This window comes from Mesoplodon mirus (genome assembly GCF_964341445.2).
Source record: "Mesoplodon mirus genome assembly, chromosome: 1".
NCBI lineage: Eukaryota > Metazoa > Chordata > Mammalia > Artiodactyla > Ziphiidae > Mesoplodon > Mesoplodon mirus.
The window spans coordinates 58,458,281-58,471,761 of record NC_138976.1 but is presented as its reverse complement, the minus strand read 5'-3'; the positions used below and the strand labels follow the sequence as shown (position 1 = coordinate 58,471,761).

The 13,481-nt window shown below is 42.3% G+C and overlaps 1 protein-coding gene across 1 annotated transcript in view; it reads right to left on the bottom strand.

Moving 5' to 3' along the window:
• Window positions 1-13,481, bottom strand: part of SLC24A2 (solute carrier family 24 member 2) — a 245,131-nt gene that overhangs the window by 58,825 nt on the left and 172,825 nt on the right. Inside the window, exon 5 of the mRNA XM_082625258.1 lies at window positions 11,803-11,853. Coding sequence (XP_082481384.1) covers window positions 11,803-11,853 — 51 coding nt within the window. The remainder of the gene's footprint in view (window positions 1-11,802; window positions 11,854-13,481) is intronic.

The following is a 13,481-nucleotide window of genomic DNA, read 5'->3' as shown; positions in this document are numbered from 1 at the left end:
CTGCCATTTGTCAGCATTGCTCCACTGAACCTACCCATGGCCACTTTTCACCTCCACTTGCCTGGATCTCTCAGTGGCATCTGATATTCCTCACTCCCCTCCTCAAAATCCTCTTTGATTTTCAAGGAGTCCCGAGAGTGCTCCTTAAGTGTCATCACTCCTCAGGGGCCCCTCCTTGCTCTCTCTTCCTCACACCTCACATTCTCCCAAGGGACCCAGTGGACCACTGCCTGGATAGTGATGATTCCCACATTCAGATCTCTGGCCCAGATCCTCTCATCCAATGGACTTCTGAACACCTTCACTGGGAAGTCCCTCTGATGGTTAAACTCAACATGCCCCAGACTTCCATACATCATTTTCCTTCCTAGGAATCTGCTCTTCTGCTTGTATTTTCTGTTGGTGATTTCCTCACTTCCAGTGTTTTCTAGCCACCTTAGAGGTCACCCTCTCCCCCATATCCAATTAGCTGCCAAGTCCTTTTGAGTCTACCTTTGAACACTTTAGATCCAACACTTTCCAGCCTGGATGTTGGTTACAGCTTCTTAATTGGTCTCCCAGCTTTTAATCACATTGCCGACCTGCCTCCTTCTAATTCACCCTTCAGATGGCTTGGAATGCTCCACAGTTATTTTCTTGTCTTACTCCTTCTTAAGACTCTGCTTTAGGCATCTCATCTTTCAGGAAGCTTTTCCTGAGTCCCTTTCCTGGGCTGGCAAGGCACCTTGGTACTTTATAACAGCGCTCTGATACTGATCCTGTCATGACAGTTATCATAGAGCCTTAGAGGTGTTTTACTGACTCTCTCTCCAACTGGCCTGTGGGCCCCTCAAGGCAGGGATGCTGCTTTTCATGTCCCCCCAGTACTTACTTCTTAGGCTGGTCCTCAGTGTTTATGAATATAACATGAACACAAACAACAAAGGGAACCGTGTGTGTGTGTGTGTGTGTGTGTGTGAGAGAGAGAGAGAGAGAGAGAGAGAGAGAGAGAGAGAAAGAGAGAGATGCTTGGAGTTCTTGCTGTATGCAAATCTATTTGAAGTTTACATTCTTTTCCAGGGGAGAGAAAGAAGGAAGATCCAGAAACACATCACAGGAAACTCACCAGACTCTCTTCCCAGTTAATGATGTAAATTAAATCTCCAGAGTCTAATAGTGTTTACAATTAATGTTTGTCTATTTTGAGACTCTCTTAAAAAAAAAGATAACCTAATCAAGTTCAGGCAAAATCGGAATTTTACAAACCAAAAAACTCGCAGCAGGTATCAGATAGCAAACTACGATGTTTCAGGCAAGGAGCCAATTTACTGACCTTGGTCGAGGCTGACACGGCTTGGGAGCTACTGTTCTTCATAATTTTGGGTCGCCTGTTTTATTATTTGAGGAACTTAATTTTCTGGACCTTTCTATCTCATATACACAGATACAAATGGCTCACACACAAACATCCTCAAAGGGGTTTGTCTGATCTCAGCTTTGGAGCTCTGAGTCAGGGAGGGGCTGCCGGATAGAAGGCTTGAACGTCTTCCCCCTGCTCCCATCCCTTGCACCCTGTGGATATCTAAGAGGTAAACGAATAAAGAATCACTTTACCCAGGCATGCTTCAGATCCAAGATTTGCCAGCATCCAGCCCCAATGCCACCTAAGGGGTGGAAAAGAGCTCCTTGGACTCAGGTGGTCAAAGCCTGTATCTTGGGTATGTCTCTCTGCAAATGGGCTGTGACATTGGTGTATTCATTTGAGCAGAGTTTTGACTTGTTCATAGCACTTGGCAAATAGTAGGTGCTCAATAAATATGTGTTGAACGGTTACTCTGACATGTATATAAAAAACAGAATGTAACAAAACAGTTCTTCCTTATGATTAGCCTGTATATTGCCCAGTTATTTATCTTGGCATAAAGGGAAAGATTTTATTCTGTAACAGCCACTGTTTCACGTACACCCATCCTCTCCTGTCACTTGGATTTCATGTGTCTGCAAATTGTCAGTTAACTTGGATTCTTATGTTCTATTTTTTCTGAATCCTCAACTTTACATGGTAAACTGGTGCCTGTAAATCTCATTTGAAATGTGGGTTTGCAACAGAAGTGCCGGCACCTGCCGTGGGTTCTTAACTAAATGGGACTGAAGGCTTAGTGTCCCGTGACTAAAATGAGATACTTCAGTTCATTGCAGATCTAATCAAGAGAGAAACTTACCATGTTTAATTGAACATGCCAACCTCCTGGTATAACAGATTCCCACTTTTTTTTTTAAAGAGAAAGTTTCATGGGGGTGGGAAATTATATTATTAATTTATAATAACAGTGTTCAAGTTTGACTGATGAAGGCGAACTTAACATTTTCAGTTCTGAAGATGTCAGAAATAGACAAAAAAAAAAGCATCCATGGTTTGCCTTCTGCTGCCACTTAACACCTTCTACATATGCAATGTGGCAAAGTCTGCCTTTACTTGCCAACTCCAATCTTTCTGCTTTTACTGCTGACAGTTTAGATCATGAAAATAAGATGCAATGAAGTTTGAAGAGCTGGATGTATTCTAATGAGAAGACTTCCTTGGTCCTGGTTTTCAGGAAGACCGTGGATTTACCCACACAGCTGGTTTGGTCTTTCTGACAGATCTGATACAGGTTACTAGCTGATTAGTTTGGTTATGCACACACACTAGGCTGCTGTCTTCCTAAGATCCAGCCCCAGGGAGAGACTTGTAAGAATACATCTCTAAAAAAGTAATGTGGTTAATAACTGATGAGTTAAATCTGTTTTTTTGGAGAAGGCTCAGCCTTCACGGATAGCATCTGTTCAGGTGCCCAGAAAAATTGTGTGGTTATGGAAAGTTGGACCGAATGAGTTAAACCATAAACCTGGAATGAATGAAACATAACATGGTGCTGGAAATGGTGTCTGTGCACAACAGAGGGTGCCCTCATTGGTAACCGAAGGGAGAAAGTTAACCCGCAGTGTACTTCTCAGAGTTTCTATAGGGATGTCAATGGTCTTGAGGCAAGAAGGCACAGGCTGCAGTGGAAATTGGATATTCTGTGTGGGAGGAATTGCCTTGTCATTGCATTTAGAAAGGACAAGGACTTCCATCAGAACTGCACCCTGGCTTTCAATCAACTTTGGTAAAAAGTCAGGTTTAGCAATGAGTACATTAGAAGGTAGTTACATTATGAAGGCTTATCCGCTTTGGAATGAAGTCAGTTTGAATCTCTGTTCAAAGAACTTATTTAAATTTGTTGTTTAAGGCTTTCTCCTTCACTGTTACTAGGAGTGTAAATTGGTGCAATGCCTTGGGAGGGCAATTTGACACTACCATTCGAAGTCTGAAATGTGTATGTCTTCTGATCTGTCATTTCTATTTCCAGACATTTATTTTATATCTTTATTTATATCTTCTATTCAGTAGAGTTTATTATATGGGCAAAGAAGATGCTCATGTAGCATTGTAATAACTAAATGAACAAAATTGGAAATGTCCTAAATCTTCATCAACAGGGGACTGATCAAACCCACCAGGGAAGAGCCGGGCAGTGGAATACTATGCAACTGCTAAAAAGGAATGAGGAAAGTAAAAAAGTGCTAATACGGAGATATCTTCAAGACATATAAATAAACGAAAGCCAGGTATAGAACAGTACATAGAAGAAAAGAGAATATGTTAAAAAACTGATAAAAGTGGTTAACTCTAAGGAATGAATGGAATCTGGGGTAAAAGGGGGGCTCACTTTTATTGTCTTTCCTTATGTAATGTTTGCTTTTTACCTCTGTGCGCATGTAATGTTTTTATAATAAAAAAGAATAGTTAAAATTAATTTGCAATTTAAAATTTCTACTGTGGTAAAAGTTTAGATTTATAACTAAGAATATAGGATTTTTTGGGGGGTGGGTTGTCGTTCTTTTAAGGGTGTATTCCACAGGAACTATCTAACGGACTATTTTCTGTATTTAACCACATTAATAAAGAGTTTGGCTGTGAAATGGATCAACTAATACACAAGCCTTTTATTCCAGATGCTATGACCCAGGAACATACCTACCACAATCTTGGTGGCAGCTTAATCAAAATGCAAGATCAAGTTAGTCTTAAAGGTAGACTGCAAACCAAAAATGTCTGCCGTCCCACTTAATAAAGGCACCAGGACAGGATCTTGGACATGGGACTGGAAGGGGCATCCAGGTATCCATTATCTGAACATCTTTCTGATGGAGGCTTCCTTGGCTTCTCCAGAGATGGGAGACTCACTCCTGTCTGAGACAGGCCATCCCATCTTTGGCCATGTCGGTAAGAAAGGTCCTCCTGTGCTGGACTGAACTCTGTCTCCCTGAATTAAGGAAGGCTGATCTCCTTCCTCAACCTTCCCCACTCCAAGCTGGACTCAGGGGGATTCCCCAGAGCTCCTCTCTCCTGGAAAGATAGACCCCACTTTATCACTGCAAACTGCCCATGCAACCAATCGAAAGAAAGAGGCTCTAGGAAGAACTTTGAAAACATTGTTAGGTTGTTCCCATCCCATGCTACATCCTTGTTCACTTCAGCACCATCCATCACCATCGAGATGCTTATCACCAAGTGGCTCTGAAAATCCCTGGACTGACTCAACCTCCCAGCCCCACCATCGGTAAATCTCTTATGTCTTAACCTCTTCTATGAACGTTGTCTTTTTGTTCCAACTGAAACATAGCTGTTTCCTGATGGCCCTTTTTCTCCTGTGGCCTTTGAAAGTGACACTACTTGTCTCTCCAAGTGCCCATATTCCATTCCTCCTACCTTACCACTCATAGATCATTTCTCTGTCCTTCTTTGAAGCCCAGGCCAATAAACTCTACCACCTATACCCCAAACGACTTCCAAGTCATCCTTCCCTCTTTCCTGAATATATGAGAACCCAGTTCACTCGTTTTCTCTCCACCATTACTCGTGTTACCATCCATGGTAACTCTACGTGGGTGAGCCCTGCAACACTTGGTTCCTCACCGCCCTCACCTACTCGCTTCCAGCTGCCCTTTCCTCCAGCTCACCTCATCCATCCACTCCTGCAGTTAGACCTTAGACTTTGTCACTAGCAATAACTGCACCATGTCCAAACTCCTGACTGGAAACATCCCACGTTCTGTCTATAACTCTTTTATCTTTCTATTACAAAACTTCTTTGATCTCATTGGTCAATTCATTGATGCCATCACCTTTTTATGCCCCTCCTTTAGAACAAGTTCTTCCCTTGGCTTCTGGGATGCCATTCTCTCCTGGTCCTCTGCCCACCACAGTCTCCTTTGCTGGGCTGTCTCCCTTCTTCCCAGACCCTACACTTTAGAGTCCCCAGGGCTCACTCCTTGGTCTCCTCTTTCCTATTGATTGGCTAGGTATTCTTATCCAGTTCTGTAGCTTTAAATGATACCTATATTTTACGACTTTCAAATCTATATCTATAGCCCTGACTTCTCTCCCAAGCTCCAGACTCCAATTCCACTTTCTCCACATCTCCATTTGGATGTTCCATAGGCAACTCAAACTTAGCATGAGCTCTCAATCTTCCTCACAGGAAGACTGATTGCTCTGATCTCAGTCCTCCCCATCAACATACACTTATATGAAAGTGATATTTCTCTGTTGTGAAGAGATTGCAAGTTGCCTATCAATATCTATTCCTTTTTCATTTCCTAATGACATAATATCTGAATTATTGGGGCTAGCAAATCACTCAGCTTAACATACTACATTTCCAAGCTTCCTTGAACTATGTGTAGGCATGTAACTGAGTTTTGGACAGATTTTACTGGGAGGGTCTAAAAGGAAGCCTCCTTAAAAGGAAGACAAAACAGCTGGGGAAAATAATTTTGGCCCTTCCTCCTTCCTGGAATACAGATGGGATGGCTGGAGCTGTAGTGGCAGCCATCTTGGACCATGAGGTGCCCTTGAGGTTGAAAGTCATATATTAGGATGGTGAAGAAGAAGGATGGAAGGAGTTGCGGTCTAGGATTACTGTGAAGCTTCCATATCAGCCATGTACAGCCTGCCTCTGGACCTCTTTTACTTGAGAGAGAAACATACTTCCATCTGATTTAAACCACTGTTAATCTGGATTTTCTGCTATATAGAGCTGAAACTATCCTGCTTGATATATCAGGGTATAAAACACAGTCTCATCCATTCAAAGCCAGGATTAAAATATAAAGTGAAGGCCACAGATAGCACCAAGGACCTGTTTTAGGACTACATTTTCAGAGGATACCTCTTGGGCAATGGAAACTACTGTTGAATAGTATTCCAAAATTCAATTTCTCTTTGAGAAAGAACTGGAATATTTCATTGGAGTTAAGAACATCAAATGACTGGCTAGACTATGTATCAGGGTGCTTCTGTTTCTTTGAAATAATGTGGGTTTTCAAAACTCAGCCACATGACTAATTGAGGAAACCATGATTCACATAAGACATTATTAGTTTCTCAGCTTGGTAAAGAGGTTGCCAATAGGTTGCCATGAAACTAGCCTTAATTTCATTAAAGAAAAGATCATTATTATTTTTGCCTTTGATATTACAACAAACTTTTCTATCTTCTCTTTTCCTTACACAAATGAACAAAGATTGACTTTTTAAATCATGGAGAAATTATTTTTCTAGAAATGGCTTCTGTTAAATGGCAACGAGTTTAGGACAATACATGGCATCTTTGCAAAGTATCCTTAGTCAGGATTTCTGTTTACCTACCTACCTACCTACATGTCTCGGTGACTGTTTATCTCCAAAGAGCAGAAATGACTAGTTGTGTATACTGCCACTGGTGGAAAGGCATCTCTCCTTTGAATGTCTCTGTTCCATCACACGAGTTTGTTTTCTTTTGAACTAACTTTCTACATTTTCATTTAAAGTAACTTTAGTAAGGTAGCCAAGTTCAATTTATTGAGGATGTTCAGGAGTGATAATGGTATGAAATTTGGGTGTCTGCAGATGAGAAATAAACTATGGGTTATTTATTTATTTTTTAACTGAAGTATAGTTGATTTACAATGTTGTGTTAGTTTCAGGTGTACAGCAAAGTGATTCAGTTATACATGTACATGTGAATATGTACGTGTATATATATATATTCTTTTTCAGATTCTTTTCCATTATAGGTTATTACAAGATATTGAATACAGTTCCCTGTGCTATACAGTAGGTCCTTGTTGTTTATCTATTTTGTATATAGTAGTGTTAAACTATGGGTTATTGACATTAAGTAAAAATCGGAGATGGCTCTTCTAAGAATATTCAGTATCACCCCATGAGGAGATAAAGGGATGGATGCCCATGTAGGGGGATCTGAGGTCACCAAAAGACTACCCCTAGAGTCATTTGTTTGTATCCTTGGAAACATCTTGTTACAGAGGGAAATAGAGTCTTTGGGAGGAGTGAAGCTCACGAATCTATCAAGTCTAGGAACATGACTCATACAGAGGCAGGTGCTCAGCTATTATCAAGTGAACACATTAGAATCAGGTGGCTGGTGGGAGAGTCATCACCTTGGCAAGCAGGAATGAGGCAGTGGAGACATGGTCCCTTCTGAGAAGCCTGCCCTCATTTCCATTGGGTTCCCCTGGCACCTCGGGTCTGCCCATCATGCTACTCATCTCTCTGCCTATGTCTCCCACTAGAGCGTGAATTCTTCAGGAGAAGCACTGTCTTTCATGTCCACAGGCCCTGCGCCCAGTCTAGTGCCTGGTCCATACTGAGTATTGCTGAAAGAATACGTTAGGGAATGAATGAGTGAGTGAATAAAATTCTGATTGGCTCGGGGTGGCAGAGGAAGTTGGGTGTGGCCCAGGGAGCTGTTCCCATTTATGTTCTGGGCACCTGCAGACAAGGGAGGGAGGGAAAGGGCTCCGAGGGGAGGGGCAAATTTTACAAAAAATGGTATGCTTTTGTCCAGTGTCTGAGAGTAAATAGATTGTTTTATTAAAATAACATTTTAATGGTAAAGTGTTCCAGTAGGGGGGCCATGTTTCAGTCAATAGCTCACTGTCATTCTTAGTCTGTGGTTCAACCTTTCCCATGGTCTGGTCTCCATCAAGCCTTTCTTCCCACTCCTACCCTGTAGCCAGTCTGAACTGTCCAGTTCCTCATTCCACCTTGTGGAGCAACCACAGCGGAGCTGAGAGGACAGGGTGTGGCATGCCACAGTCCTGAGTTCAGGTCCCTCAACTCAACTTACTACCTACGCGTCCCAGAGCCAATTACTTTTCTTCTCTGTGTCTTCATTTCCTCATCTAATACAACACTTCTTTGGGCTTTGTTTTTCTCATCTTCAGTAAAATCTACCTATGTGATCATCACAAGGATTAAATGACACAGAATATATAAAAAGCCCATAGCACTGCACCTGGCAGGTGGGAGGCACCCAGTAAGGGTTGGTGTGGCCCCTCTTTTCATCCTTCTCTCAGCCTGGTGGCTCAGAACTTACCACTCCTCCTTTCCCAATTTACCCCGTATTTACTGATCTTTTAGGGTGCAGGTCAAAGATCACCTTCTCCACGAAATCCCTCCCCACCCCGCCCCCCGTTGAAAGCAATCTTTCCTTCTTCCATAGTCTGTCATCTTTTTCTGAGCACCTGTGGTACTGACCACTCTCTTCCTGGTGGCTCAGTGATTGCTGTGCTTTATTTCTCCCCTGTCTATAAGTTCCATGGGGCAAACTGCCCACCTTTTAATCTTGTGTTTCAACAAAGCACCTAGCAGAATAACTTGCATATAGTAGGTGCTTAAAATAATAAACTGAATCTGTGCTGGACAATTCTCTATATTGAGGAAATCATCACATCATTTCTCTTAGGATAGGGAGTGGCATATATAATTCATCTTTCCATTTAATCCACTTTAGGGAATAAAAATAAAACAGGCCTCGTTGCAAGTAGCTGATGTCACACAACATCCAGAGCACTCTCTGGAAACAGTTACAAATAATGACTAGTCACATGGGCAATTACAATAAAGCCCTGTCAAGGGCTAGTCACAATTCTAAAATTGTGAAAAGAAATGCTCAAATGAAGGGGTATATTTCCTGAAGGCTATACTAGTCCCCTATTGCCCATAACATCTTCACCTTTATTATACCTCCTTAAACTGTACAACATGGAAGTGATATATATCACAGTTATTGCTATTATTTTCAATGAGAGGGGAGAGGCCCTTAAGAACTTGAAGAAGTCATGCATGGTGGTTGCCAGGTCTGAGGTTACTGAGCATCTTTTAAGCTGAATCCCAGAATTAGGTTTAAGCCAGGCCTGGCTTGTCACAGAGGCAGCTGCCAAAGGGTATAATCTGAGGGGGCTGTAGGGAGACCTCCTGTTCCAAAGTATCCTCTCCATGAGTGCCTGAGAGGGACTGCTATGTGTTTAGAAAACTTTTGAATCGTTCTAGGTGAAGGATAATGCCTTAACCAGCATTTCTAAAAGAGTTCCACAAGAGGCTCCATGGAAAAATGGGTCCTCTGACCAAAAAAGTCTGGGAAATACTGCAAACTCCATCCCTCTATACGATTTACTATTATATGCTGCAGTGCACGGGTACATACTGAAGGCTCTGACAAGTCACATGGTCAAGAAATCTATTTAACTTAACTCAGAAGCTCTCCCGCTTATTTAACTATGAAATCAAGCTTGCTTTCTTTTTTTCCCCCAATTGTTGCAAAATTCCTAATGACATGATCTGGAAGTAGTATTTCATAGAACATGCTTTTCAAGTGCTCCCTGAGCTATTATTAGCTATCACTGTAACAGGGATGAATGTTCAGCTAAGCATGGGGCACAAAGGGATACGCATGAAGGAATGGGGGAGTCAAGAGAAGGATAAGGAACGTTAAAGGTGACCATGAGGGCCCCCAAAGACAAGTTCACAATCTCGCGAAGATCTCACAGTCTTGCTAGGCTGGTCAGCCTTCTCATTCCAGGTATTATTTTGGCTTTGTTTCCCTGCCTAGAAAGTCCAGCTGTTCGATATCAAGTGGTAGCATCAGCTCGGAAGTAGCATTTTTGCATCTTCACATAATCTCGGTTTGTCTGGCGTGGGGAGGAAGATTCAGGGAGCACTCGGATGGCCACATTTGCTCCAATAGATGTGGAAAGAGGAAGGAAGGGAACGGTAAGGGAGAAAAGGGGCAACTGAGGCAACAGAGAGTCAGAAGCTGCTCTGGCCACAGGAAGCTAAGGGCAGAAGGCAGAGGACAGGATGGAGGAAGGAGAGAAAAGTGAGGGGTTGTCACTGCTCAGGTAGAGGGTAACAAACCCACCAGCTGCCCAAGCCATGAGGCCGAGGCTGAGGGCTGTGAGACTCCTGAATCGAATTATAGTCAGTGAGGCCCAAACCTTTGGCTTCCCAAGCCAATCACCAAGAAAAATCAAAGTGGTTTGAAGACATGAACTAAAAATAACAGCCGGGACAGGAGACTTCCTTTAAGGTACGGATTGCTCTTTCTATCCCTGCGGTGGTGGGATACTGATTCTCATAGGTAGCTTTCTGCCTTTGGGGCTCTCACTGACCAAGGGTCTGCATTTCCCCAGGTTGTTGGGAGGGCCCTGGGCTACAAGAGAGCCCAGTCTGAGATCCTAACTGTGGCCTGCTGCTTTAGAAAACATCACAGTGGTTAACTGAAAGCACAGAGATAGCAGCAGAGAAGGGCCCGGGTACAGTGCAGAAGCCAGAGTGGGGAGGGGCTGGAAAGGGCTTCCTCTTACCGAGGGCTGTCGGATGTCCTGCTTCCTGCAAAGCAACTAGGAGATCTTTGGCGAGCTAAGGCAACTCAGAAATACTAGAAGCTGAAAATAAGATATACAATACTTTTGGGAGTTTCTCTCATGTTGAAGGATAAAATTAACTGATTCCCCTTCTAGGGTACCTTTTGATTTCTTGTCAATATCAGTGTAAAAATCACGGGAAAACTCCAAATGTTTTCGTAACTTACAAATATTATTTATTAGTCAAAAGGCGGAGGTATAGGGCAAGAGAGATAGGGAGATAGGGCAAGAGAACAACTCCCTTTACAAGAATGCAAAAATTCTCAAATTGCTGTTCCGTGGTGCACTTATTTCAGAAAAGTCATTCTGACTGGGGCAAGGCCACGCTCTGGTACAGAGCCTGGAATTCATCAGTAGATACATGGAAAAAGAAGTTTCTGCCAGACTTCACTTATTCAGGGGAAATGGTTAAAATGATACGTCCAATCTCACGGAGTGTGAATCCCAATATATACAATCCTACTGGCTGGAATGGTGGCCCTGGCCTCTCTTGGGTGAGTTAACAGGGACTGTGACAGCTAAGGACATGAGCCTATGCGGCCTTCTGCATCAGAAACAGGTCTCTAACTGGTTTGGGGCCTAGTGGTTCCTTTAGATCGCTCATTCCTTTGCATAAATCAGAATATTACCAGAACCTCCCCACCTCTGAAATTGGGGCATATTAAAAGAAGAGTATCGGTTGGATGTGTTTCTATATGTTGTGAGCATGTGGAGGAAATAATGATGACCCAGTGGGTGTGGGCTTGTGCTTATGCTGCTGACACCATTTCTCTGACTGTGTTACACAACTGAGATGGTTTGGATCGGTTGAATGGAATAACATGATTGCTCATGGTATTGCACGTCTCCAATTCCAAACCAACACGATGGCAAAAACTAGACAAAAATGTGGAAAGAATAATAAAACACACAATGTCACTGAAGTCATGCAAAGAGGGGGAAAATATCAAAAAAAAAATGGGCAAGCCACAGACACCATAAATGAAAAAAAAAACGCCAGTGCATACAATTCTAAAATCATTCTTACCTTCTTCAGTCATTGTGTCATAATATTTTAGTTTTCCATATGATCCAAGTTCTACAACATCACAGTAAAAGACACAAAGATAAGGAACGAGCTGTAATGCAAGAACTTTGTTTTTACACATTCTCAATTAATCAGATTCAGAGTTACACTGTCAAATTCCGCAATCGTAACTATATAGAGATGTGCAAACATGGGCCATGTGGTGGATGGCTTTCACGACCCACTTTCAGAAATCACTTAAAATGTATTATTCCACCGGGGGTAGGACTTGCCCTGCATTCCAGAATAGGACACAGTTATTTTAACATCTGATGAAACAAATACTTGGCAAAGATATCTTCACACCAGGTCCAGCCTAGGCCTATAATTTTTAGAGGTGACATTCCAAGAGAAAGGGCTGGACAAGGACAATGCTCAGACCCACTGAGGCTTGTAGACACCAGGATTCCTTGCCGTGGAACAGCAGTCCCAAGAGTTCATTTCACAGCTTTTCTCCAATAGAACTACTTCCTAGAGATTAGTAAGGAAGGCTACCTGGGAAAATCCCAAATAAAAAACCAGGTTCTAAACTTCCCTTTCATTTCTAATCTTGTATTTTAGACAGAAAGCACTGAATACCATGGGTGCAGCTTGCTTTGGTGTGTGTTGCGGTGGGTGGGGGGGAAGGGGCGGGGGATGGGAAAGGCGTGGAAAGCTTTGGGAGGAAGGGGGAGGCGTATTCCCAGGGAAGGGCACATGGGCCAGACAGGTGACAGGGCAGCCACAACTCCCAGCTCAGGGCATTGTCTGCTGCTGTGTAGACTGCAGGGGCCAGGAGGCAATCTCCTGGGTGCAGCTCACCAAAGGACTCGGCTGTAATGGAAACCACGGGAGGAAAGCAAGCTTTTCTGAGTCAGCTGGTGGAAGTGGCAGCCTGGGTGGAGGGTCGGAGGAGGTGGGGATGCACCATTTCTGTTTTCTTACTTCAGTTCTAAAATAAAAACTTTCATTCTTGTTCATCTGAAAATTCCAGATTTTTTGAAGCATCATTGTGAGCAGGTTAGAAATATTTTCCCTGGTCATAACAACACTCTCCCAATAAAATTCAAGAAATTAATGACACTCAAGAGATATTCCTGTGATTCTGTAGAATGCTTCCATGGCTCATTAACTTGGTCGACTGCTAAAAATTTCACATGTGAATGAATTAATAACTGATAGGGTTTGTGTACAAAAGGCTTTAGCTTAAAACCCAATAATAAATATTCTTCTGCTTATATTATACACATTCTATATATATTCTTTTTCCATGTGCCTAAAATTTTACCTAAAGCTATTTTAACACACCAACACAAAATTATGTCTTGGGGAGAAAAATCACCTCATCTTTATGTTTCTGCAAAAACCTGCCTATTCTGGATTTTGTTAGATACACGACAAAGGAATCAAGTGCTTCAATAAGAAATGGAATTTTGTGTAAAAACAAGGGAGTTTTTTAAAAAAAAAAGACTTCTGGGGATTGCCTTCTGTAGAAAATATTTGTTTTTTTCTGGTATTTTAAGAAGAGTACTCTATTATATATATGACATTGCACAAGTTTGGGATTTTAAAATGATCCAAATACCTTCATAAATATTAAAACACATGTTCACGGTGGCTTTACACATAATCTATGCATTTGTATTTGTGTGTGTGTGTGT